Consider the following 22,232-nt stretch of genomic DNA (forward strand, 5'->3'; position numbering starts at 1 on the left):
GTGTAAAATTATTAAAAAGCGACAGACAGAATAGAATAGTTTAATTTACTCTATCCGATTGACTTTATTGATATAACAACTATTACAATCCATGTAATGTAACCAAGGTCTCTTTCCAAATTTTCTCCTAATTATTGTCACTAATTTGAATTAAAATAGTAAATAAAATTCTAATTAGTATAAAATGTCATAATAGGTTAATTATCTATAGATAGCTTCGGCAATATGTTTAAATATTATCTAAAAAAGTAAGGAGGGATGGCGCCGGCGTCAAAGTCCGGGCCGCCTGGGCCTGGCGGCGGTCACTTAAATGCTAATGACAGCGTGTAATTAAATTTAAGGAGGTCCGTATTAATTATATATTTATGGATAAATCCAATCTGATGATATCTGGATAATACGAAATGGATTGTCTGATTTGGAGTGACGTGTGCCCTTGCATAATGCTCACATAGATTAAGATTATTATTATTATTATTATTATTATTATTATTATTATGAATTATGATGATGATAGGCAGTAGTTGTTTATTGCAATCTTCTTTTATATATTTAAAGGATGGTTGAATAAAAATATATATGTGTATGCGTAACGCTTGACTCATTGATGGAGTGTGGGATTTAGTCATTTATCATTATTATTATTATTACTACGCAAGAAAATATTCTATTTTATTTTTAATCACTCGTATTAAATTTTATGATAATTAGAGATGTGATTGATTAATTATAGTGGTATTGTTATGGCAAATAAAAATTAATGAAATCATTATATAAAAACAATTTTACTCGAATGTTCAAAACTATAAAATAACAAAAATCAAACAAACTACAAATACAAGCAGTACGTACGGTATTCTATTATTATTATTATTATTATTATTATATCAACAATGATAGCACAGCAATTTGGAGTTTAATTGATCAAAACAATTATATCATTTCAAATATAAAATATTAATTTGCCAAATAAACAAAATTTGAGAAATGCAAATCATGATAATTTTATCAACATAATTCCAATTCTTATTAAACGTAAATTCTATCATATACATAAATTTTATTGTAAAATCTCCATCTTATGAAAAAGTCCGTAAACCAAATTGTTCCTATAAAAATTTAAATTTAATTCACATTTTTCCAAATTCTTTAATATCCAATCATTTTGATATCCAAGAAAGACTACGATAGAAGAAAGAAGCTTATTACACTTAGACCTAATCTTGATCCAATAGAATTGGGCCCATTTCTGGGCGGCCGAACGAACGAATCTGCTGTACGATCAATTCCATCCCATCGGAACGCTGCGCTGCTTCTGTTCGATTCCTTCGTCACTCACTTACTAATGCCATTTCCACTTCGCTGTTGAAGTCCTTCAAATTCTTGCTCATCCAGGAGGTACTCATAGTCGAATTGACCGAATTTCCAAGAACCCCCGCTCCTTTTGCTCTGCTGACGAGGTGCCCCATCCGCTAAACTTTCTAGGGCTACAACGGCGCCAGATGATTTGGGGTTGATCGACTTCGCCGCAGTCGAATTTGTGCTTCTTGTTCTTGGATTTTGTACCACAGAAGACAAGGATATCAAACTGATTGTGTAATGGTCGGGGGTTTTGGACATACGGCCATTGGACTGAGTGAGAGAGGGGCGACCTTTCTTTAAATGGAACCAGAAGAAGAGCCTCAGCAAAAGCGACCTCACCTCGACAACAACGACTCCTCAATGGCTCGTCACTCTTCTTCTCCTCCTCCTGATGACAACAAACCTGTAAGTGCTGTGCTGTGCAGTTTTTTTGTTAGCTAATATTCTGTATATAGCCTGCGATTTGCCTCTGCTTTCACTGATTTCTATATGCAATTTTAGCTGTTTTATGTTTCAGTTAATTATTATCTGGATTATGTTTTGCTTTGGTATCTAGGATCCCACAGTTAGATTCAACTCGAGACTGGGTTTGGTATAAGGGTTTTAGTAGTGGGTTTTGGGTTTCATTATGATCAATTTAGTGTAGCAGCTGTGGCTGGCTTGGAATGGGATAGTTGGGTTGTTTCCATTAAATGGGATATAAGAATGAGGTAATCCTTGAAATCTGACTGCAATTAGGAGCACAATGGATGCAGTTATACTATTCTTGTCTTCTAACCATAATGATAATGATAATCAATTAAATAGCAACAATACGAACTGCTTTTCTTGTTGCTTGAACTGACAATTTGGTGTATGGTGTTGCAAGGATTCTGAGGAAAAGTTGCCCAGTAAAAGTCCGGAGTAGTTTTAATGTATGCTGTGACTGGTAGAGTGAAAAATGGCCATGTGAAAGTTTTTCGGAGTTTCCTTCATCTAATGGTTGTTTATGATTTCAAACACAAATCTATATAATTCAACACGCATAGTTAATAAAATACATTATTTTTTGTCACAAAACGTGAAAATACTATTTAAATAAAAACTCAAATTTAAAGCTCCATTTCAAATCAATTTCAAACTAGAACCAAACAATTATGACTTTCATTTGCTTCTTTTGCAAAGCTGGATGTTTGTTTGAGAGCTTGGATTATATTTTCAAAAGGGATGAAGTTGTCAAATCTATTCACCAGGTGGATGCAGCAGTTCTGCAGTATCAGAACCAGAAACTTGTTCAACAGTTGGAAACACAGAAGCATGGACTCCATGATCTTGAATTGAAAATCCAAGAATTGAAAGAAAAGCAAACTGCTTACGATGACCTATTAATTAATGTGAATCAACAATGGAACCAGGTTTCTAATTTCATGTCTTGTTGCTGTATATTCAATATATCCTTCGTGTGTACATGAATAGTATCCTTTATCAGTTCAGTGGCACCTATGTGTAGTTGATTGACGATATCATTTTGCTTGGAGCACAAGCTGGGGCTGCCCAAAGTGCTTTGCAAAGTTTCAATGATGTAGAATCTTCTCGAGGTAGTGTTTGGATTTTCCTCAGTCCTGGTGATGTGAACATCTTTGATATACATATACATTCTGACTTCACTTTAGGGTCTATTCCGTCGTGTCCTGCGGAGGATATATTTCTTTGTAGGTTGTTACAAACGGAAAGCAAAACTGATGGATCAATTAGCTATATCAAAGAAACTCTTGCATCACGTCAGACTTCTACTAGAGAGATGATGAAATTACTAGAAAATGCTATTCATTCTCGGAGAACAAAGTTAAAGGATATTGCCCGGATTTTTTCCGAAAAACCATCAGCTGAAGGTTATGAGATTCCTTGTCAAGAAACCTGATAATCTAATTTTTGCGACTTTGTAAATTGATGCCTAAATTTCTTGCACAGTCATTTGTTGCCCTAAGGTGCAACAAATATTTATTTTTGTATTGTTGTGTATGTTTTCAGATGCTGTTATCCAATTGCGTAAGCTTGGTGGCTTTGTAACGGAGGAGACGAATTGGCTTAATGAGGTTATTGAAGTGCTTCATCTTAAACAGAAACAGTATGCTGATGAGATTGAAACTCGCATGAAAAACCATTTGGCTGATCAGTTAGAGATTAAGCGCCTTGCTGGTAGTGCATTTTTTATTATTTTTTTTCATGTGAACGGAAGCATGCTATAAAATAATTGATTTCACAACACTGATTTATGTTTACCTGCATTATTTAAATTGGCACTAATATAGTGAGCTTGACTCTTATCTATTACCAAAAGTTTTTAAATGTGCACACTTTTTGTGTTTGAAGGAGAGGTGGAAGAAAGCTTGGCAGAACTGGAAGAAAGTAGAAGGAAACTAATTAATCTCAAAATGCAGAAGGATGGGGTTTCTGGAATACATGTTCCAATTCCTATCCCTGCTATAGTTCCTAATGCTGTGAATGGAACCATCTCTCCAGAAAAACATACTGATAGGTCTAAAAGATTACGAGAACTTAAAGAATCTCTTGAAGCAGCAAAGGTTACCATCATTTATATTATATACACACATGCACATATAGATATAGATATTGGTATAGGTATGATGTTGATATCATAATGCATGATATTCTTTAATCTTTTTTGATAACATGTTATTCATTAATTTTGATCGTATGAAATGTAGTTACTAGCTGAGGATAGGCTTTCTGAGATAGAAGATGCTCAGGAGGATAACAAAGTTTTGTCAAAGCAGCTGCAGGCTCTTCAGGTTCTAAATAAAGCCTTTTGATATGTTGCCTATGTGGCGCTATTTTATATGGCAAGGCGCGTGCCAGATGCACATGGTGCAAGGCATGATTTTAATATTATTTATTAGGGTTAATGAGGATTAATTAGGGCTACTTTTGGTTTTTATCTTTTAGAAAAACATTAAACAAAATTATCGAAAGGTTTATTTTATCTTTTCTAAGTTTCTCCATCATAGCCACTGCGCTCTGCCCTCCTGTTTTTCATATATTCTTTTTCCTCTACACATCGATCTTCCATTTCACTTTTCCATATCAACTGTTTTTTTCTTTTTTGGGGGGCAGGGGGTTCATTTAGGGTTTGCGGCTACTACTTTTTAGACTTATGGTTTGTTTAATTGTGTTTTTTTCTACTCTGTTTTTTCCTAATCCACAACTATTTTACACTAAAAACATAAAATGTGTATGTTGAAGTTCAATCCTATTCAATATACTTATGTAGTTAGTTCTGGATGGTTAAGTCATATTGTCTTCCACCATTTTCTCTTTTGATTTTTTCGCTGTTATTGAATCGAAGTTAATTTTCGTAGTTTCATGTTTACGTATCTTCTATAAGATGCTTCAATGATTGTTTTTGCTTGTTGAAGGTTTGTTTTATTAATTGCATATATGTGTGTTATGTATATTAAAAATATAATAATAGTAATTATAGTGCTAACTATGGCCTACCTCTAAAATTTGTTGTTGTTGCTTATAAAGGATGAATTGAAAGAGGAGAAGTACGTCTATACATCTCGCCCTTACTCCTTCATGAATGAGCAACTCCAGCATTGGAATGCTGAGGCAGAGCGCTGTAGAGCATCAACAGAATCTGTACAAGTATTCTACTTGCGATAGAATTTATTTTTTATTATTATTTTTATCCACAAGGCATTTGCTGAGAGTGAAATTTTAGGCTGAAAAGCATTCCAACATGCGAAAGCTGAAAGAAGTGACAGCAAAATTGGACTCTATAGATGCTGCAAGGAATGCTATTGTTAGTTCAGAGTCCAAGCTTGAAGAATTGCAGAATCAGTTGCAAACAACTGTTGCTGAGAAGAACGAGTTGGAGATGAAGCTGGAAGAAGTTATGCAAGATTTAGGTTGATGATCAAGTGCATAGACTCATTAACACTGTTGATTCTTACACATTCACATCCTGATCTGAGTGTCACTGTCTCTTTTCAGGAAGAAAAGATGTCAGAGAAGAGTTTGAGGTGATGTCATCTGCACTGTCAAAAGAAATGGAGATGATGGAAACTCAATTACACAAATGGAAAAATACGGCTGATGAGGCCCTCTCCTTGCGTGAGAAAGCCCACTCACTCAATGCATTGCTAAATGTGAAGGTTTGACTGCATTCTACATGACATTCCTTGGTATCCTCCATTATACTAAATCTTCTTTGACCCTTACCGTTTTTTCTGTATGAACCTTAGTTTCCAGCCCTAAGTTGAAACCTTTGTATTTAGGTTCTATTCCTGAAAAAACACAATACTAAATAAAAACTACAAACATATTGTAAAATTATGAAACCATATTCGTTTGCTTCCTTTCAGGCTTGAATTTTATTTACTTTGAATATGAGAATATGCTCTCGGGGATAAGAGAGCACGAGAATAAAGGGAAAAAAAAATCAAAGAAACCGAAAAGGGTAACAAAATTATGCTGTGTATCTTGGATGTTTTACCTAAAATACTTGGAAAAATTATAAAACACCACAATCGAATTCTTAGGGTTTTTTCTTTTCATTCAAGTTGGAAAATTTAAATTTCTGCTTTCATTGTTGTGATAATGTTCCCAATATTTGAATTTGTTGCATTGTGTTTTTTTTTGGTACCAAATCAACCCCACCCCCCCCCCCCCCCATGTGGTGCAGTTATAATTGTGATCCTCTTTGTTTTTAGTATTCAAACTTGTCTTTTAATGGTGAATTTTATCAGTGATTCTAAACCTTTGCTCCATTTTCTTGTTAGCAGACTACTGAATTAACAAAGTTGGCTGATGATTATGTTCAGGAGAGGAGGGAAATCAAGTCTTTGAAGGACATTGTATGTGTTTCTATGATTGTTATCTAATTCACTCTTCAGCAATGTAAGATCTTACTTGACTCTGAGAATTCAATTTGCAGAGTGACAAAATGCAGAAGGAAAATCAAGAGCTAGAAATCTTCTTGGATATGCTGGGTCAGCAAATTTATGATAATAGGTAGCTCTTCACATATTTTGAGGAAGCTGATAAAGAAATACAATTTTATTTTTTTGAAGCTCAGGCTTATTGTGTATATTTATAGATAGTATTACATCACCAAAGTATCTGTATGTATACCTGTTAGTATGATTTTCCTTGCTGCATTTTAGTACTTATTCTGCCACTGCCTTATACTTTTGTCTGACGAAGGAGCTTGGCTGAAATTAAAGAATCAGAGCATAGAGCACGCTTGCAAGCTGAAACTTTGAAGAGTGCTCTAGACGAACATAGTTTAGAATTGAGAGTAAAAGCTGCTTATGAAGCTGAGGCAGCATGCCATCAGAGGCTTTCTGTTGCTGAAGCTGAGATAGCTGAATTAAGAGCTGAGTTGGATGCTTCTGACAGGTTCATGACTTTTCTTTCTGTGGGGGTTTCTAAGAATAATTTTTAGGTTTACAATTTGAAAAAAAAAATTTGGATGAAAATACTATAAGAGAACTCTTTAGGGCAACTGATTGTTATGATTAGTATTGAAGATTATGTGCTATTTTTTATGCTTCCATTACCATAACAACCAAATGTGCTAATTACCCTACTGTTTTTAGTTGTACAATTATTTAATTTCCATTACCTTTCAGTTATTGAGGTGTTGTTGATGTACCTGGCCTACTGTCAAAGCTTATTTGTATTTCCGGAATGCACTTTCTTTGTGGCTTCACTTTCTGTCTAATTGCTGCAATTTGGTTTCCATCTTGTATGTATGTACATTTTTTCTTCCTTATATTACCCCTTTTCTGAAACAAATGAAGCATGAAGTGTGAAGGATATACTTCCCTAGCGAACCTTGGAATGCCCTAGGCCCAGAAAGTGTAATCTTTTGCATGATTATTGTATTGGAAATAATGTTTATTGTTTGAAACTGTTGTTCCCAGACCATATGTTAACAGCTAGTTGCTGAGTGGATTATACTATATCATTATCTCTGAACTAATCCCCAATCCCTCTGAACAGGAAAATATAAAATAACATTAAAAACTGAGAGGAAAGGTTTCAAATGTAGTGGTGTAGTTGTTCAATTATTGAAGAGGAAGCACAGCAGAATATAGATATAAGATAGGTGTTATAACTGTACATTTGTTCTGCCTTATATTATTGAAACTGTGGGAATATTTACTTGCAGAGATGTACTAGAACTCAAGGCAGCAATCAAGATTAAAGAAGGTGATGCAGAGTCCTATATATCTGAAATCGAGGTACAAATTTGGCCGATTGTGAGGCTGCTAACAATGCATGTTTAAGAGGCAGAGTTTCTACCGCCCCTCTCTGCTTCATTTTGGTGTTTCGTGAAAGTGTTTGGTTGTACCTGCAGACTATTGGTCAAGCTTATGAAGACATGCAAGCTCAGAATCAGCGTTTGTTGCACCTAGTTACTGAAAGGGATGAATTTAATATAAAGGTTTTTATTTATCTGTGTCATTCAAATTTCATTTTCCTTGATGCTATAATCTACTTTATATGATTTTTAAAGTTATATTTTTATGTGATGTGACCTTTTTTACAAATTATTTGATTAGCTATTCATTTTGCAGCTGGTATCCGATAGTGTTAAAGCTAAGCAATCGCAAAGCATATTACTGTCTGAGAAAGAAGGCTTAGCAAATCAACTCAAACAAGTTAATGGATCACTTGAAGCATTGAAGTCAAGAATAAATCACTTTGAGGAGCAGGTAAAATGGTTCTCACAAATTAAGAAAGTATAATTTAGAACCCAGCTGCCTCTCTCTAATGCACAAGTAAACCCTGCAGATGAAAGTTCACTTCCCAGAAGCATTAAGTGTGATTCAAGAAGAGAGGCCTAAGGTGAACTACGAAGTTCTAAAGTGGCAGTTAACAGAGGCTGAGAAGGAACATAAGATGCTGAAATCTTGTCTGTTATCATCCGAGAAAGAACACGAGCAGCTCCTGCGAAAAATAGATGATGTAAAGATACAATTAAATGATGACAGGTAATATTTGTTGGATGATTTTTCCTACTTATATTGATATTTTTCTGCTGAATATTTTTTTTACATGATACATGAAAGGTTTACTGATATAAAGATACATATAATGATGAACTGTAAAATTTGTAAGATGATCTTTTCTATATATATTGAAAGTCTCCACTTAATACTTTTGATGTGATACATAGAGATATGCTAATAACAAATATACTATTAAATAATGAAAGGGATCTATTAGATGATTTTTACAACTTACATTTGAAAGTCTCTGGGCAATAGTTTTTATGTGATACATAAATTTTTACTTGGACGAACGTCCAGCCTTAAACTAACTGCTCTACCACTGCTTTGGGTTATTGAACATGCGTAGTGTGCGGTATGTATTCTGAAGGGAGTTTTGTTTACAATGGTTGTTGCATGAGGATGATGATGATTATGAACAATGGAATGCAATGCAGAAGTGAGGGAAAGAAGCTGGATGAAGAGGTGGACGAGCTGAAGAGAAGAGTTGACGAGCTGACCGAGGAGACTGGGGAGGCAGCAATACAGAAGCTGCAGGATGAGATCAAAGACTGCAAAGCCATAATTAAGTGTGGGGTGTGCTTCGATAGACCTAAGGAGGTATGTCTGTCTGTCTGTCTGTCTCTCTCTCTCTCTCTCTCATTGATTCTTATACTTCTTGCATTGCATTGCATTGGATGTCATGTAATAATAATAATAATAGCCGTATATATATAATGTGGCGTGGGGGGCAGGTTGTGATAGTGAAGTGCTTCCATCTGTTCTGCAACCAATGCATCCAAAGAAATCTAGAGATCCGGCACCGCAAGTGCCCCGGGTGTGGAACTGCGTTTGGGCAGAATGATGTTCGGTTTGTAAAGATCTGATGGAGAGGGATTTATGATGTGAATGTGAATGTGAAGCAAGGCAAGGAAGGAAGGAAGGGGGGGCGAAAGAGATTGAATTGAGGCTCAGGCACGAAGGCATGCAGGCTGTTATGGTGTGGGAGTGAGTGTTGTAGCAAATGAATCCAATATAAGTTAGTTAGATGGCTAGCTAGTTGTTAGTTAATTGCCTGTGTGTGTCTGAATAGCAGTTAGTGAGTGAGTGAAGAGTGGAGTGGAGTGGATGGATGGAGTGACCGGGAGAGGGAGAAAGAGAGACCTGAATGATGAATGATGATGATTTTGGTGAATGAATGAATGAATGGGAAGCAGCAGCAGCAGCAGCAGCAGCATTGATTGATTGCTCCTTGGCTTTGTTTGGATGTTTCTTATTCTTGCCTCCTCACCCAATTGAATGAATGAATTGAATGTAGGGTAGCCATGCATTGCCAACTTTGCACTTTGCATACCAATACCAATACCAATACCAATACAATACGACAACAAGTACAACCACCAATTTCGAAGTCAGCCCCCATTAATTACCTTACCCTGCTGCAATATGTTGTAATGTACTACCACTACCACTGAAACTAACTGATCATGTAATGTAATGTTAGTCGGCCAGTCTGCAGCTTCATTGTGCTTGTGCTTGTGCTTGCGGCGGCCACTCTCTCTCCCTATCTCTTATCAATTCATAGCCCAACCCTGAAATGAAATGAAATGTCATGTCTTGATTAGAGAGAGAGCAGTAATTCGTTCCACGCACGCAGAAAGACAGTTAGCCACGCGGATCATATCAGATCGGATCAGATCAGATCATTGATTCACACACACAGAGATTCAAGACACAACCAGCCAGCCAGCCAAAATCCAATCCAGTCGGAGGAGAAATGCTCCTGCAAATCGCCACGCCCGCCGTCGCCGCCTACTGCTGTTATTATACTACCAGCACCAAGTCCAAGAGGCATTGTCCTCTCCATCCTCCTTGTCCCAAACCCACACCCTTCTTGCCTCCGCTGGGCAGCAGGTTTCATCGGAGTTACGCCGCCGCCTCCTCGTTGGGTCAGACTCAGACTCAGACTCAGCGAGTAGTATCTCTGCTTGAGACCACCACCACCCCTGTTATTTTGTGGGCGGGACGGCTCTGTGTCTTCTATGCTCTCTTGAAAGCTGGTTTGGCTGGCTCTCCCAATAATCCCATTCTTGCTGGTACACAGAGACTCACCGACTAGTGCCATCTTCCCCCCCTTTCCTTTTCCATCTATCTGTCTATCTATCTATCCATCCAACTCTTTCTTTTCCCTTGGATGGCAGAATCGGAAAACGAAGCTGGAGATTTAGGGTTCTCCAAGTGGTTTGGGAAGCTGAGCAAACCAGGTCTGTCTGTTGTCTTTCTACTTTCTTCGAATTCATCATTCATCCATCACTTACTTTACTTGTATTCATTTGTTTGCTGAGTTTCGCATTGTTTTCGTGAGTTCTCTATCTGCAACAAGCCATTGACTGACTGTTGCTTAAGTTTTCCACAAAATCATGCCTGAATTGAATGCATTTGATTATCAATAAACAGGCACCGGAGAGAGGGAGATAGATGAGATATGGTCCTGTCCTGACCTGTCTGTTATAACTTGATTTCCACTGGCCGATGCTTACTAGTGGTGACATCACATCACATCACATCACAACAAGTAGATGACATTGCTAGTTAACATCTCTGTTTTCTCACAGTTTTGAGTTACTAACTTCACTCGTTAAATTCTAATGTGTTGGAATTTGTTGTATATGTGTAGTGTAGGGTGATTACTCATAACTATTCAAGTTTGTATACCAGTAACTTAATTAGGAATATGGACCTATAGAATTAAATAAAAGGATTAGCAGAGACAAATAGAAAAGTGGAAACAAGATCAATCATACTGTATGAGTTCTTTCTGATGGATATAACTATCAGTTCATTTGTGTTCAAGAAATGCGTCCTGATGAGAGAGATAAATGCCTTCATCTGTTCCGGCAAGATTTGCGGAACTGGAAATGATAGCTCAGTTTCTAATGTTGCTGTTGAGCATAAAAAAATGGTAGATCGGGTGGTGACCAGGTCGGGTACGGAATTCAGAAGTAACAAGGTCTGGTGCAAAGGTCGGGTACGATCAGGACGGGTACGAAGTTCGGGTGTAGGAATGAGACGGTATAAGGACGGACACGGAGGTAAGACGATATGAGGTCGGGACTAAAGGTCAGGTACGATAAGGTCGGACCTGGTCGGGCCAAGCTTAAAGGTCGGGCGCAATTAGGCCGAGTTCGAGGGTCGGGTATGATAAGGTCTGTCAAGACGAAGGTCGGGCAAGGAAAAAGTATGGACAGACGCGGAGGTCTGTCAAGAGGACAGTCTGTCCTTCAAAGGAGAGAAGGCAAATAGAGCCGATCGGTTGCTCTGTGGTCGGGAACACAGTTGGTTGGTCTGCAGTCGGGACCGAGGTCGGTTGGTCCGTGGTCGGGACCACAGTCGGTTGTTATGTGGTCGGGACCACAGTTGGTTGGTCTGCAGTCGGGACCGAGGTTGGTTGGCCGTGGTCGGGACCACATTTGGCTGGTCTGCGGTCGGTTGGTTCTCAGTCGGTTAAATAGGTCGGATGGTCCTAAGTCGGTTGAGCAGGTCGGGCGGTCCGCAGTCAGTTGAGTCGGACGACACGGAGGTCGGCTGATATGGAGGTTGGTTAATGCAGAGTTCGGACCAAGTAAGGTCAGGCGACCAGTTAGTCTCTAGATTGATCGGGTGGCACAGAGGTCGGGCGAAACGAAGTCGGGCAAGAAGGGACATGGCAGTGGATGTGCAAGTCGGGTGAGATAGTAGTTTCTGATAGTGGAGGGAAGTTTCAACTGGTGAGCGGTTTCTGAAGGTTTGACTTGGTGGGTCGGTTGACACACGTGTCAACAGAAGAGGACTTTTGGGGCGGTTGACAGCGATTATTGTAACCGACTAGGTAGCGGTTCGAACCGTTTCTTTAAAGGGTTTTAAATAGGTCTATTTTTTACCTAAAAAACCATCTTCAATCGACAAAAAATTCAAGAGAATTGCTTTTGGGGATCACCACTTTATTTTCCAGTCTTTATTTTTATTTTATTTAATGTATTCTACAGTGTTTAGAGATCCCTAATCTCAGGCACTCATCTATCAAATTTGAAGATATTTCTCTATTTTCGAATTTTACTTTTTATTGTTGAAAAAATACACCAAACAATTTGGTGACCACAGCGGGAGAAAGGCAAGATTGCTGATCCTACAGTACCAGAGAATTTCATACGACTGAGGTCCGGCCGAATCATCAGAAAAATAAATATGGCAGGCACACAACCTCAAGCATCGTCTGCACCGGTGGGAGAAACAGTCCCACCATTTGTCATGCCAAATACAGGGGAAATACCTCAGGCACCTGCTGACTAGGTTTCCTATGTTCAACAATTGAACAATCAGCATAACTTGGCTATGGAGAATATGTTGCGTGAGCAATAAATGTTGTGGGAGCAACAAAACCTTATGCAAAATACGCTAAATCTGCAACCTATACAGACGCCACCAGAATTATCACCATCCAGATTACAGGCGAATTTTGCGGGGGCCCTCTTATGTGGATAGCACGTTTCCAAGTGCTACTACCACCCCTAGGGTTGACAGGGGAAAGACTTCTCTTACATACCCGAATAATATTCCGCTGGGTGTTAGGACCGAACCAACCGACCCCAGAGAGGAAAGAATGGGACTGTATTTGATCCTGTCCCACCCAGGGCGGATCCGGAAGACATTGCTCAGGTCTTAAGAGTACAGTTTGGTTTAAATCCTCAGACGGTCAACAGACTTGCATACCATAGGCCATTCCAAGAGAGAATCATCAATGAGCACCCGCTTCCAAGGAATTACAGAACACCCGACTTTCATTCTTTTTCAGGAGAAGATGGAGCGTCAACCATCGAGCATGTGGGACGTTTCACGGCTCAATTAGAGGAAGTGGGCAATAATTCGTTCTACAAATTACAGTTGTTCGGATTATCGCTCACAAGAACTGCTTTTTCATGGTTCGCCAATCTGCCGCCAGGACAGTTGCAAACTTGGGAAGGTCTGGAGGCTGCATTCCATGCAAGATTTTTTAATCCACTCCCAACGGTTTCACTCACAGATCTCTTTAAGATTCGGCAGATGCCAGAAGAGACCGCTTATCGGATACGTCTGATGAAGGGAAGGTGCCCGACAATCTTCGAGGAAAGTGAAATGACCAATTTAGCGGTTAGGAATATGCATTCCAGACTACGGGATGATATTCAAGACCTGGCCAGTTTGGCTTCCAAAGCAGGAAGGTTAGAATCTCTTTTTAGGGAAAGAGACCATAGTTCCCGACGGAACAGGGTTCAACAGATGGCCGTTGTCGATACAGAAATGTATGCACCAGACGATGACCGGGGAAACATCATTGAGGAAATAGCGGCTGAAATTGTGAGTGGCAAGCCGTACGTGTGTTCCAAACTAAAGCCCTTGCCGGGAACAGAAGAGAGGGAACAACCGACCTTCGATGTATCCAAGGCAGACGAAATTTTCGATATTCTACTGGCAGACGGGCAAATTCGCATTCCTAAAGGGCATCGTTTGGTAACGAAGGAAGAAATAAAGGAAGAATTGTGCCACTTACGTATAATGCGTAAAAGAATTGTTCCACTTACAAGATACGTAAGTGGCACAATTCTTTTACGCATTATACTAATCAATGTACACATTTCCGAAAGGAAATACAGAAGACTATCAAAGCAGGGAGATTCAAGTATGTAACAATGGGGAGTAGAACATCAGCCGTTCCCAAAAGTGACTACTGCAATGATCTTCCTGCGTTCTTCACAAGATGCGCAAAGTGATGATGAAGAGAACACCAAGCGAAAGGAACGCAAGCCCAAAGAGCGGGAACAAAATCAGGAAGTGAAGTTCAAAGTTTGTGAAACCAGGGTGGTGGAGAAATGTGACAGAGAAGATGGGTCGTTCAAAGTGGAATTGAAAGATAAATCGTGGTACGAGACCGACAAACGCGCAAACCACATCCAGTCCAGGAGGAGAAGTGGAGCCGGAATAGAAAGCCTCTGCCAATAGGCATAGATCCTCGATTTTCAGGTATGAATCGCACATAAATTCATAATGCTAAGCGCAGGTATGCGGCTCGGCATGGAAAACGAATAGATAAGGGGAAGGAGAAGAAGGAATCGTCGCCCAAAAGGAAAAGCTCAAGTGAGAGACTTGAGGAGCATTGGCAGACCAGCAAGCCTATCAAGAAGGCCAAGTGTTTTCGATGTCAATTCTGCAAGCGGATCAACATTGATCCTGAAATAGAAGATGCAGAGGAAGAGACTCCTGAGATAATTTTCGGGTCTTTTGCCCAGAAGAAACGGAAGTTTTGCGCAGCAAGATAGTGAAGCTTGATAAAGCCGGGTTCGAAGTCAGGACGACAGATATGCGATGGTTCGCCGAAGAAGAAGAAGAACCCATTTGGGTAAAGTTTGAAGAGGAGGAAGAACCTGAGTGGGCGGCGATGATTGGCAGACCTCCACCTATGGTTTTTCCACCTATACAAGAAGGAGCGATCCCGCACTTAAAACCACTGTATGTTAACGCTTACATATGTGGTAAGCCGGTTAACAAGGTTTTCATCGATAATGGGGTTGTTTTCAATGTCATGTCTCTCAAAACTTTGAGAAAATTGGGCAAAGGGATTGGCGACTTGTCCCCAGTAGACATCGAGATGACGAGTTTCACAGGACAACCAACCAAACAAGAAGGGATGATGGTGGCGTCCATTGAGGTCGGACCAAAGGTGATTTCGACAGTATTTTTCGTCGTAGATGCCAATACCACCTATTCAGTTTTGTTGGGGCGAGACTGGATTCACGCTTCCAGATGTGTGTCTTCTTCTCTCCATCAACAAATTATGTTTTGGGAAGGGGATCGGGTTTTCACTATGGAAGCCAGTGCCAATCCGTTCGGTTCTACAGAAGGTGTGGAAGAATTGGTTCTTTATTTAGAGTATGTACCACCGATTTCACGGACAACTTTGGTGGATGAGTATTCCTAGAAGGGCTGTAGGCTCACTACTCAGGGTTATGTGTTTCATTAGAAACAATTTTCTGCATTATGGCTCTGTTGTTAGCCAAAATAAACCTTTATTTATTTTTAACTATGGAAGAAATAAATAATTGTGATAAGTTGATTAGGCAGTTTTATTTAAACCAATTAATGGTTAGATTACATAATAGTGAAGGTTCCAACAATAATGTTGGCGAGGGAGAAGGCTTTCACTGGCCTGATCTCTTGGAAAAGACAGAAATTTCTTTATCAAGTTAGGATCCTCTCATTGAATATAATGTAGGAACCGAACAGATACCCAAGATGGTCAGGGTAAGTGGTTTATTGACAAAAAACCAACAAGAGCGAATGGTAGCGTTAATTCGGGATGAATGTCTGCCATGGGATTATTCCGAAATGCCCGGATTGGCGCGCAGTTTAATAGAACATAGGTTGCCTATTAAAAAAGGGTTTAAACCTTATAAGCAACCACCAAGGAGAGTAAGTCCAGAATTGATGCCCCAGATTAAAGAAGAAATCGAGAAGCTGTTGAAGGTTGGTTTCATTCGCCCATGTCGATATGCAGAATGGTTAGCCAATATTGTTCCGGTAACCAAGAAAAATGGAAAGATTTGAATCTGCATTGATTTTAGAGATCTCAATCTCGCTACTCCAAAAGATGAATACGTCATGCCCATAGCAGACATGTTGATCGATTCTGCAGCAGGGTATCGAATTTTAAGTTTGATGGATGGATACGCAGGGTATAATCAAATTTCCTTGGCAGAGGAAGATATACCCAAAACCGCATTCAGATGCCCAGGAGCTTTAGGGATCTACGAATGGACAGTTATGCCATTCGGTTTAAAGAACGCTGGAGCAACTTACCAACGGGCAATGAATACCATCTTTCATGATCTGATTGGGCAGTCAATGGAGGTATATATAGATGATGTGATCATTAAGTCTACCGACTTTGATACACATTTGGTTGATTTAAAAAATGCTTTTATACGAATGAAGCAGTACAACCTGAAAATGAACCCAACGAAATGTGCCTTTGGAGTTTCGGCAGGGAATTTTTTGGGGTTTTTAGTACACGAAAAAGGGATAGAAGTTGATGCGAATAAAGCCAAGGCTGTTATGTCAATGCGGTCGCCTCAGTCGGTCAAAGAAGTACAAAGTTTGTTGGGAAAGGTCAATTACCTAAGGCGTTTCATATCAAATGCCACAGGGAAATTAAAACCTATCACAAAGTTGCTACGGAATAAGGCCACTGATTTTGCTTGGGGTCAGGAGCAACAGAAGGCGTTGGAAGAAATTAAGGTGGCATTAATTAATCCGCCTGTGTTAGTTCCCCTGAGAGGTGACCGACCCCTTCGGTTGTACGTGGCAAACAGTTTTGATGTTGTGAGTAGTCTGTTGGTGCAAGAATGGAAGGATGGTAAGGAAAGAGCCATTTATTATTTAAGTAAAACTTTGGCAAGACCAAAGTTGAACTATACTATGCCCGAAAAGATGTGCTATTCTTTAGTTTTTGCATGTACATGGTTGAAGCACTATATTCTGCCAAGAGAAACCGAGGTGGTTTCTAAAATGGATTTGGTCAGATTAATTTTGCACAGACCAACCATGCAGGGGAGATTAATGAAGTGGGCTATTAAGTTGGCTCCTTTTGCGTTGCGGCACCGACCTCTCAAAGCGGTGAAAGGACAGGTTGTGGCCGATTTGTTGGCTGAATTTGCAAGCGATGAGTCATCGAAAAACAAATTAATGCCCTATATAGGCACCAGTCCTTGGAAAATATTTTTTGATTGTTCTCGTTCGAAAGGAAAGTCAGGAGCGGGAGTAATATTAGAAGGACCAGGAGGCAGCAAAATTAGTTTGCAGCTTCAAATGGAAGAGATGACACATAACTTTGCGGAATATGAAGCATTGATTTTGGGCTTGGAAGCACTTATCGCTAAAGGAGTACAGTCTGTCTTAATTTATGGGGATTCTCAACTCGTTATTAACCAAGTGTTGAAACGGTACGCTTGTAATTATCCTCATTTGCGTAGATACCGAGATGCAGTATTCCATCTGTTATATAGGATTGCAGAGGTAGTCTTTGAGCATGTACCAAGAACAGAGAATCGGTTGGCTGACAATTTGGCTCAGAATGCTTGTCAGGAAATAATTGGCAGTGCCGATTCTGGGACTGATTAGAGAACTTAGATTATGGTGTATTTGGAATCACCAAGTTCTGCTACTCCTGTGGGTATTCGGTTGAAAGCGTTACGTTTCGAACTTATTGAAGGGGTTCTGTACAAAAGAACCTTCGAAGGAGTTTTATTGAGGTGTCTAGGACTTGAGGAATCTATTAAAATAATGGAGGTGGTCCATGGAGGAATATGTGGTGGGCATCGGGCAGGTTTAAATATGCGATGGGCTATCCATCGTATGGGATTCTATTGGCCGAAGATTTTTATGATTGTATCAGATTCGCCAAGGGATGCCAGGAATGCCAGAAACATGGTCCATTGAACCTTCTGCCAACGGTAAATTACAGACAATGGTTAAACCTTGGCCATTCAAAGCTTGGGCGTTAGATGTAATTGGAAAAATTCATCCAACTTCGTCAAAACAACATTAATTCATTTTAGTAGCGACTGATTACTTCACCAAATGGGTAGAAGCAGTGCCCCTGAAAAATGCGACACAGAAGGAAGTGATTGCATTCGTACTCAATCATATCATCTATTGATTTGGAATTCCTCACACTCTCACAACCGACCAAAGGTTGATGTTCACTGGGGAAAAGTTTGTTGAGTTCTTGGCCGAATTCAATATTAAGTTGCACCATTCTTCACCATACTACCGTCAGGCGAATGGGTTGGCCGAAGCAGCAAATAAAATTGTGATTGGCATTATCCGAAAAATGGTAGAAGAAAATCCAAGGAAATGGCACACTTTGTTGTCTCAAGCACTGTGGGTCCACTGAAATAGTAGAAACACTTCTACTGGATTTTCCCTATACCAACTAACGTTTGGGCAAGATGTTGTATTACCTGCAGAATTCGTTACGCCGTCACCTAGAGTGACTCATACAACAACATGTGTTGATGAGGCGTATGTACAAAAGATGTTGCGACAATTGGAGGAGGTAAATACAGAACGATTGAAAGCTTTGGATCGAGTGGTCAAACAGAGCGAAATTAGGGCAAAATACTATGGAAAAAAAGTATTCCCAAAGGTCTTTGCAGAAGGAGATTTGGTATGGAAGACAATTCTGCCCATTTACAAGAAAGTAGATCAATTAGGGAAGTGGTTTCCCAACTGGGAAGGTCCCTTCATCATTCGTAAAGTAATTAGAAATTGTGCTTTTATTATCATAAATCAAGAAGGAAAGATGGTACATAAGAATATTAATGCTAAGTATCTGAAAAGGTATTACCCTGCCTTTTTAGAACCTTGTCATTAATTTCTTATTTTCAAATTTAAAGAACCCTCTAAAGGGTTTGAACCTATTAGTAAAAGGGTTCTCTAGTCATCAGAGAGGTTAATGGTATCATCCCAGCCTGCCGAAACCATTTCAGGTTCTTCATCCAAGAGGTCATCCAAATCCAGGCGGTAGCGATCCCATTGGTCTTGCATGTCTTGAAGATTTTGTTCAGTCTGGGCCTTCATATCTTGCAGGGACTGACTCTCTCGTTCGGCAAGGACACTCAGTCTGGAGAGTGTCGATCTTTGGGGTTGGAAATCGTTGTTCCAACTAAGGTCTGGGAGAATGGCAGTCACATGATGATTTATCATGTCCAGATGATGGTCAAGATCTGATATACGTGTAAGTATGTCGGTGTAAGGTTCGTAGCTGGTGGATATAAGTTCCATCAGTCGGATTGTACGATGAATGGTTCTCCTGCCTCTACGGAGAACCTAAATTTAAAGTCCAGTTGTTTCAGAACCTGTATCATGTCTTCAGCATGGTGACCTATGGGATGTTTTCCTACTAAGAATGGTTGGAGAGCACCTTCCCAGTTAGAAAGAGGAACGCGAAGGCGAGGTGAAACCATGTTGAGTAAAAGAGAAACGATGATGACGTTTGTAGTTGGAGGTATGAGGTTTATATAGTTGGTGTGGTTTCTAATTTAAGTGGTTTATTAATAGGCAATAAACATGGATCTATGTTTATGTTAGACTTAGTATAAGCGCAAGGAATATAGGATCTATGTTCTGAAAATAGGAAATATATAAATTAAGTCTGGAGCTATATACTTGGTGTGGTGGATTACATAGAAAGTAGGGCCCGTAAAGCAGTTCTGAGGTCGGTCCACTTTAATTCTGATTTGATGGCCCGCCGACGTTGGTGTAAGCTTCTTGATGTCTCTGGACAAGTTTCATTTGTATAGCCGTTTGGAGTTGCTCGCAAAAACTTGTCTGATTAAGGCAATGTGCCTCAACCAGACGACTCCCTTCCTGAATGCTATCATCAAGGGATTTCAGTTGTTCTTGGAGATGTCGAAGTTCTTCTGTCTTTTGGGAGTCACACTCTGCAAACCCCGAAACGTCACGTCTTCCGCAGTTCCAGGGAGTGACGTTTCGGCGTTCGGCGGAAGGAGGCAAGTTGTTGAGCATAAAAAAAATGGTAGATCGGGTGGTGACCAGGTCGGGTACGGAGTTCAAAAGTAACAAAGTCTGGTGTAAAGGTCGGGTACGATCAGGACGGGTACGAAGTTCGGGTGTAGGAATGAGACGGTATAAGGACGGACACGAAGGTAAGACGATATGAGGTCGGGACTAAAGGTCGGGTACGATAAGGTCGGACCTGGTCGGGCCAAGCTTAAAGGTCGGGCGCAATTAGGCCGAGTTCGAAAGTCGGGTATGATAAGGTCTGTCAAGACGAAGGTCGGGCAAGGAAAAAGTATGGACAGACGCGGAGGTCTGTCAAGAGGACAGTCTGTCCTTCTAAGGAGAGAAGGCAAATAGAGCCGATCGGTTGCTCTGTGGTCGGGAACACAGTTGGTTGGTCTGCAGTCGGGACCGAGGTCGGTTGGTCCGTGGTCGGGACCACAGTCGGTTGTTCTGTGGTCGGGACCACAGTTGGTTGGTCTGCAGTCGGGACCGAGGTTGGTTGGTCCGTGGTCGGGACCACATTTGGCTGGTCTGCGGTCGGTTAGTTCTCAGTCGGTTAAATAGGTCGGATGGTCCTAAGTCGGTTGAACAGGTCGGGCGGTCCGCAGTCGGTTGAGTCGGACGACACGGAGGTCGGCTGATATGGAGGTCGGTTAATGCAGAGTTCGGACCAAGTAAGGTCGGGCGAAGAAGAATGAGACGGACAATACGTGGTCGGACAAGAGACCAGATGGTGGTCGCTTGACGGGGCGGCCAAGGAATCGTTTGATTTAGCGACCAGTTAGTCTCTAGATTGGTCGGGTGGCACAGAGGTCGGGCGAAACGAAGTCGGGCAAGAAGAGACATGGCAGTGGATGTGCAAGTCGGGTGAGATTGCAGTTTCTGATAGTCGAGGGAAGTTTCAACCGGTGAGCGGTTTCTGAAGGTTTGACTTGGTGGGTCGGTTGACACACGTGTCAGCAGAATAGGACTTTTGGGGCGGTTGACAGCGGTTATTGTAACCGACCAGATAGCGGTTCGAACCGTTTCTTTAAAGGGTTTTAAATAGGTCTGTTTTTTACCTAAAAAATCATCTTTAATCGACAAAAAATTCAAGAGAATTGCTTTTGGGGATCACTACTTTATTTTCCGGTCTTTATTTTTATTTTATTTTATGTATTCTAGTATTTTTATTTTATTTTATATATTCTATAGTGTTTAGAGATTCCTAATCTCAGGCACTCATCTATCAAATTCGAAGATATTTCTCTATTTTCGAATTTTACTTTTTATTGTTGAAAAAATACATCAAACAGTTGCCAAATTGAATTTTCATTTCTATGTCTATTTCTATTTCTATTTTTCTCAGAAAAAGAGGCAGCTGACAGAAGAAAACTAGTGAGCAAATGGCATCCTACGACGAAGGGTACCCTTAGGCGCAACTACAGAGTGCCCTCTAAAACTGAGGGCAAGCGTCTGCTTAGAGCTGTTGCATCTCTATTGTCGGATGATGATCAGTTTAGAGATGCCACATCACACAAGGTAATTCGAATAAGCTTAATTCGCTCCTTGTTCATTGAAACAAGTATCCATTGCAGGATCTAAGTAAACTCATGAGTCGCTTCCTCCATCACCATCCAATATTACGGGCACTACAGTGATCGCTTGAGTGCCCACTCTGCCTGTTTCTGAGAAATATTGATTGTAAATCATTTGTAAAATATGCGGCTGGCAACGAACGAATTGTGGCTGCCTGTGATAATGTTTTACTGCTAGTGTATTTTATCTCTGGCAGGGGTGCCAGATTAGGAGGGAAAGTGCCCATGGAGAAAGTGTGTGTTGCAACAATATACGAGCGCTGTTTGATGAGCTCCCGACGCCACATTTGATTGTGGAGATCACGGCATTCCCTGCTGGCCCTCTTTCGGAGAAAGACTATGCAAAGGCCGAGAGACTGGAGAGGGTGCTTCGATCAGGTCCTTCTGTCTGAATATATCTATCTATCCATCTATGTATCTGCATGTTAGGAGGGGTGGGGTGTACATACTGTGTAGAGAGGAAGCGTTTGATTCTGCGCCAAATGTTTTTGGAACCGATCAACTTAAACAGTATTTCAATTCATCGTTTCTTGAACGTGAACATTAAGCAACTAGCTAGCTAGATCTGTGCCCCGACAGTTAGTTGGTTCGGTTCTGATCCGATCAGATCAGATCATTTTCAACAGTTTTTATTCAAAGTTACCATCACAAACTATGTTACCTAGTAGTTATCAAAATCTTCCTTTTATTCATTTGA

General features: G+C 40.2%; 3 protein-coding genes across 5 annotated transcripts in view; all 3 read left to right on the top strand.

The window, feature by feature from the left end:
• The window catches only part of LOC127239416 (uncharacterized), a 71,734-nt gene that overhangs the window by 40,189 nt on the left and 9,313 nt on the right, over positions 1 to 22,232 (top strand). The window lies entirely within an intron of this gene.
• Positions 1,235 to 9,610, top strand: LOC127239411 (E3 ubiquitin-protein ligase BRE1-like 2). Of its 3 annotated transcripts, none has more exons than XM_051257536.1 (19): positions 1,237 to 1,767; positions 2,595 to 2,756; positions 2,852 to 2,939; positions 3,015 to 3,233; positions 3,373 to 3,540; positions 3,715 to 3,926; positions 4,071 to 4,154; positions 4,891 to 5,010; positions 5,087 to 5,273; positions 5,359 to 5,519; positions 6,150 to 6,221; positions 6,302 to 6,378; positions 6,571 to 6,765; positions 7,541 to 7,613; positions 7,730 to 7,816; positions 7,950 to 8,087; positions 8,167 to 8,366; positions 8,786 to 8,984; positions 9,119 to 9,610. In XM_051257536.1, exons 1-19 carry the CDS (start codon positions 1,663 to 1,665, stop codon positions 9,248 to 9,250), a joined length of 2,679 nt encoding a protein of 892 aa, XP_051113493.1. In that variant the 5' UTR covers positions 1,237 to 1,662; the 3' UTR covers positions 9,251 to 9,610. The 3 variants fall into 3 exon arrangements, with proteins under 3 accessions (XP_051113495.1, XP_051113493.1, XP_051113494.1); XM_051257537.1 differs by having other exon boundaries at positions 1,238 to 1,767; positions 8,822 to 8,984; XM_051257538.1 differs by lacking the exon at positions 9,119 to 9,610 and having other exon boundaries at positions 1,235 to 1,767; positions 8,734 to 8,877.
• Positions 9,842 to 22,063, top strand: LOC127239421 (uncharacterized). Its single transcript, XM_051257561.1, has 4 exons — positions 9,842 to 10,459; positions 10,565 to 10,627; positions 21,307 to 21,479; positions 21,733 to 22,063. The coding sequence occupies exons 1-4, from the start codon at positions 10,141 to 10,143 to the stop codon at positions 21,925 to 21,927; spliced, it is 750 nt and encodes a 249-aa protein (XP_051113518.1). The 5' UTR covers positions 9,842 to 10,140; the 3' UTR covers positions 21,928 to 22,063.

This window comes from Andrographis paniculata, unplaced genomic scaffold (assembly GCF_009805555.1).
Source record: "Andrographis paniculata isolate CXL003 unplaced genomic scaffold, ASM980555v1 Contig77END, whole genome shotgun sequence".
NCBI lineage: Eukaryota > Viridiplantae > Streptophyta > Magnoliopsida > Lamiales > Acanthaceae > Andrographis > Andrographis paniculata.

What these genes read in the sequence shown, in the direction of transcription:
- LOC127239411 (XM_051257536.1), top strand. Translation starts at nt 1,663, where the DNA reads ATGGAACCAGAAGAAGAGCCTCAGCAAAAGCGACCTCACCTCGACAAC. An exon ending in TGAATCAACAATGGAACCAG is followed by an intron (nt 2,757 to 2,851) that starts GTTTCTAATTTC and finishes ACCTATGTGTAG; the next exon opens with TTGATTGACGATATCATTTT. An exon ending in TCAAGTCTTTGAAGGACATT is followed by an intron (nt 6,222 to 6,301) that starts GTATGTGTTTCT and finishes TTCAATTTGCAG; the next exon opens with AGTGACAAAATGCAGAAGGA.
- LOC127239421 (XM_051257561.1), top strand. Translation starts at nt 10,141, where the DNA reads ATGCTCCTGCAAATCGCCACGCCCGCCGTCGCCGCCTACTGCTGTTAT. An exon ending in CAATAATCCCATTCTTGCTG is followed by an intron (nt 10,460 to 10,564) that starts GTACACAGAGAC and finishes CTTGGATGGCAG; the next exon opens with AATCGGAAAACGAAGCTGGA. An exon ending in GAGATGCCACATCACACAAG is followed by an intron (nt 21,480 to 21,732) that starts GTAATTCGAATA and finishes TATCTCTGGCAG; the next exon opens with GGGTGCCAGATTAGGAGGGA.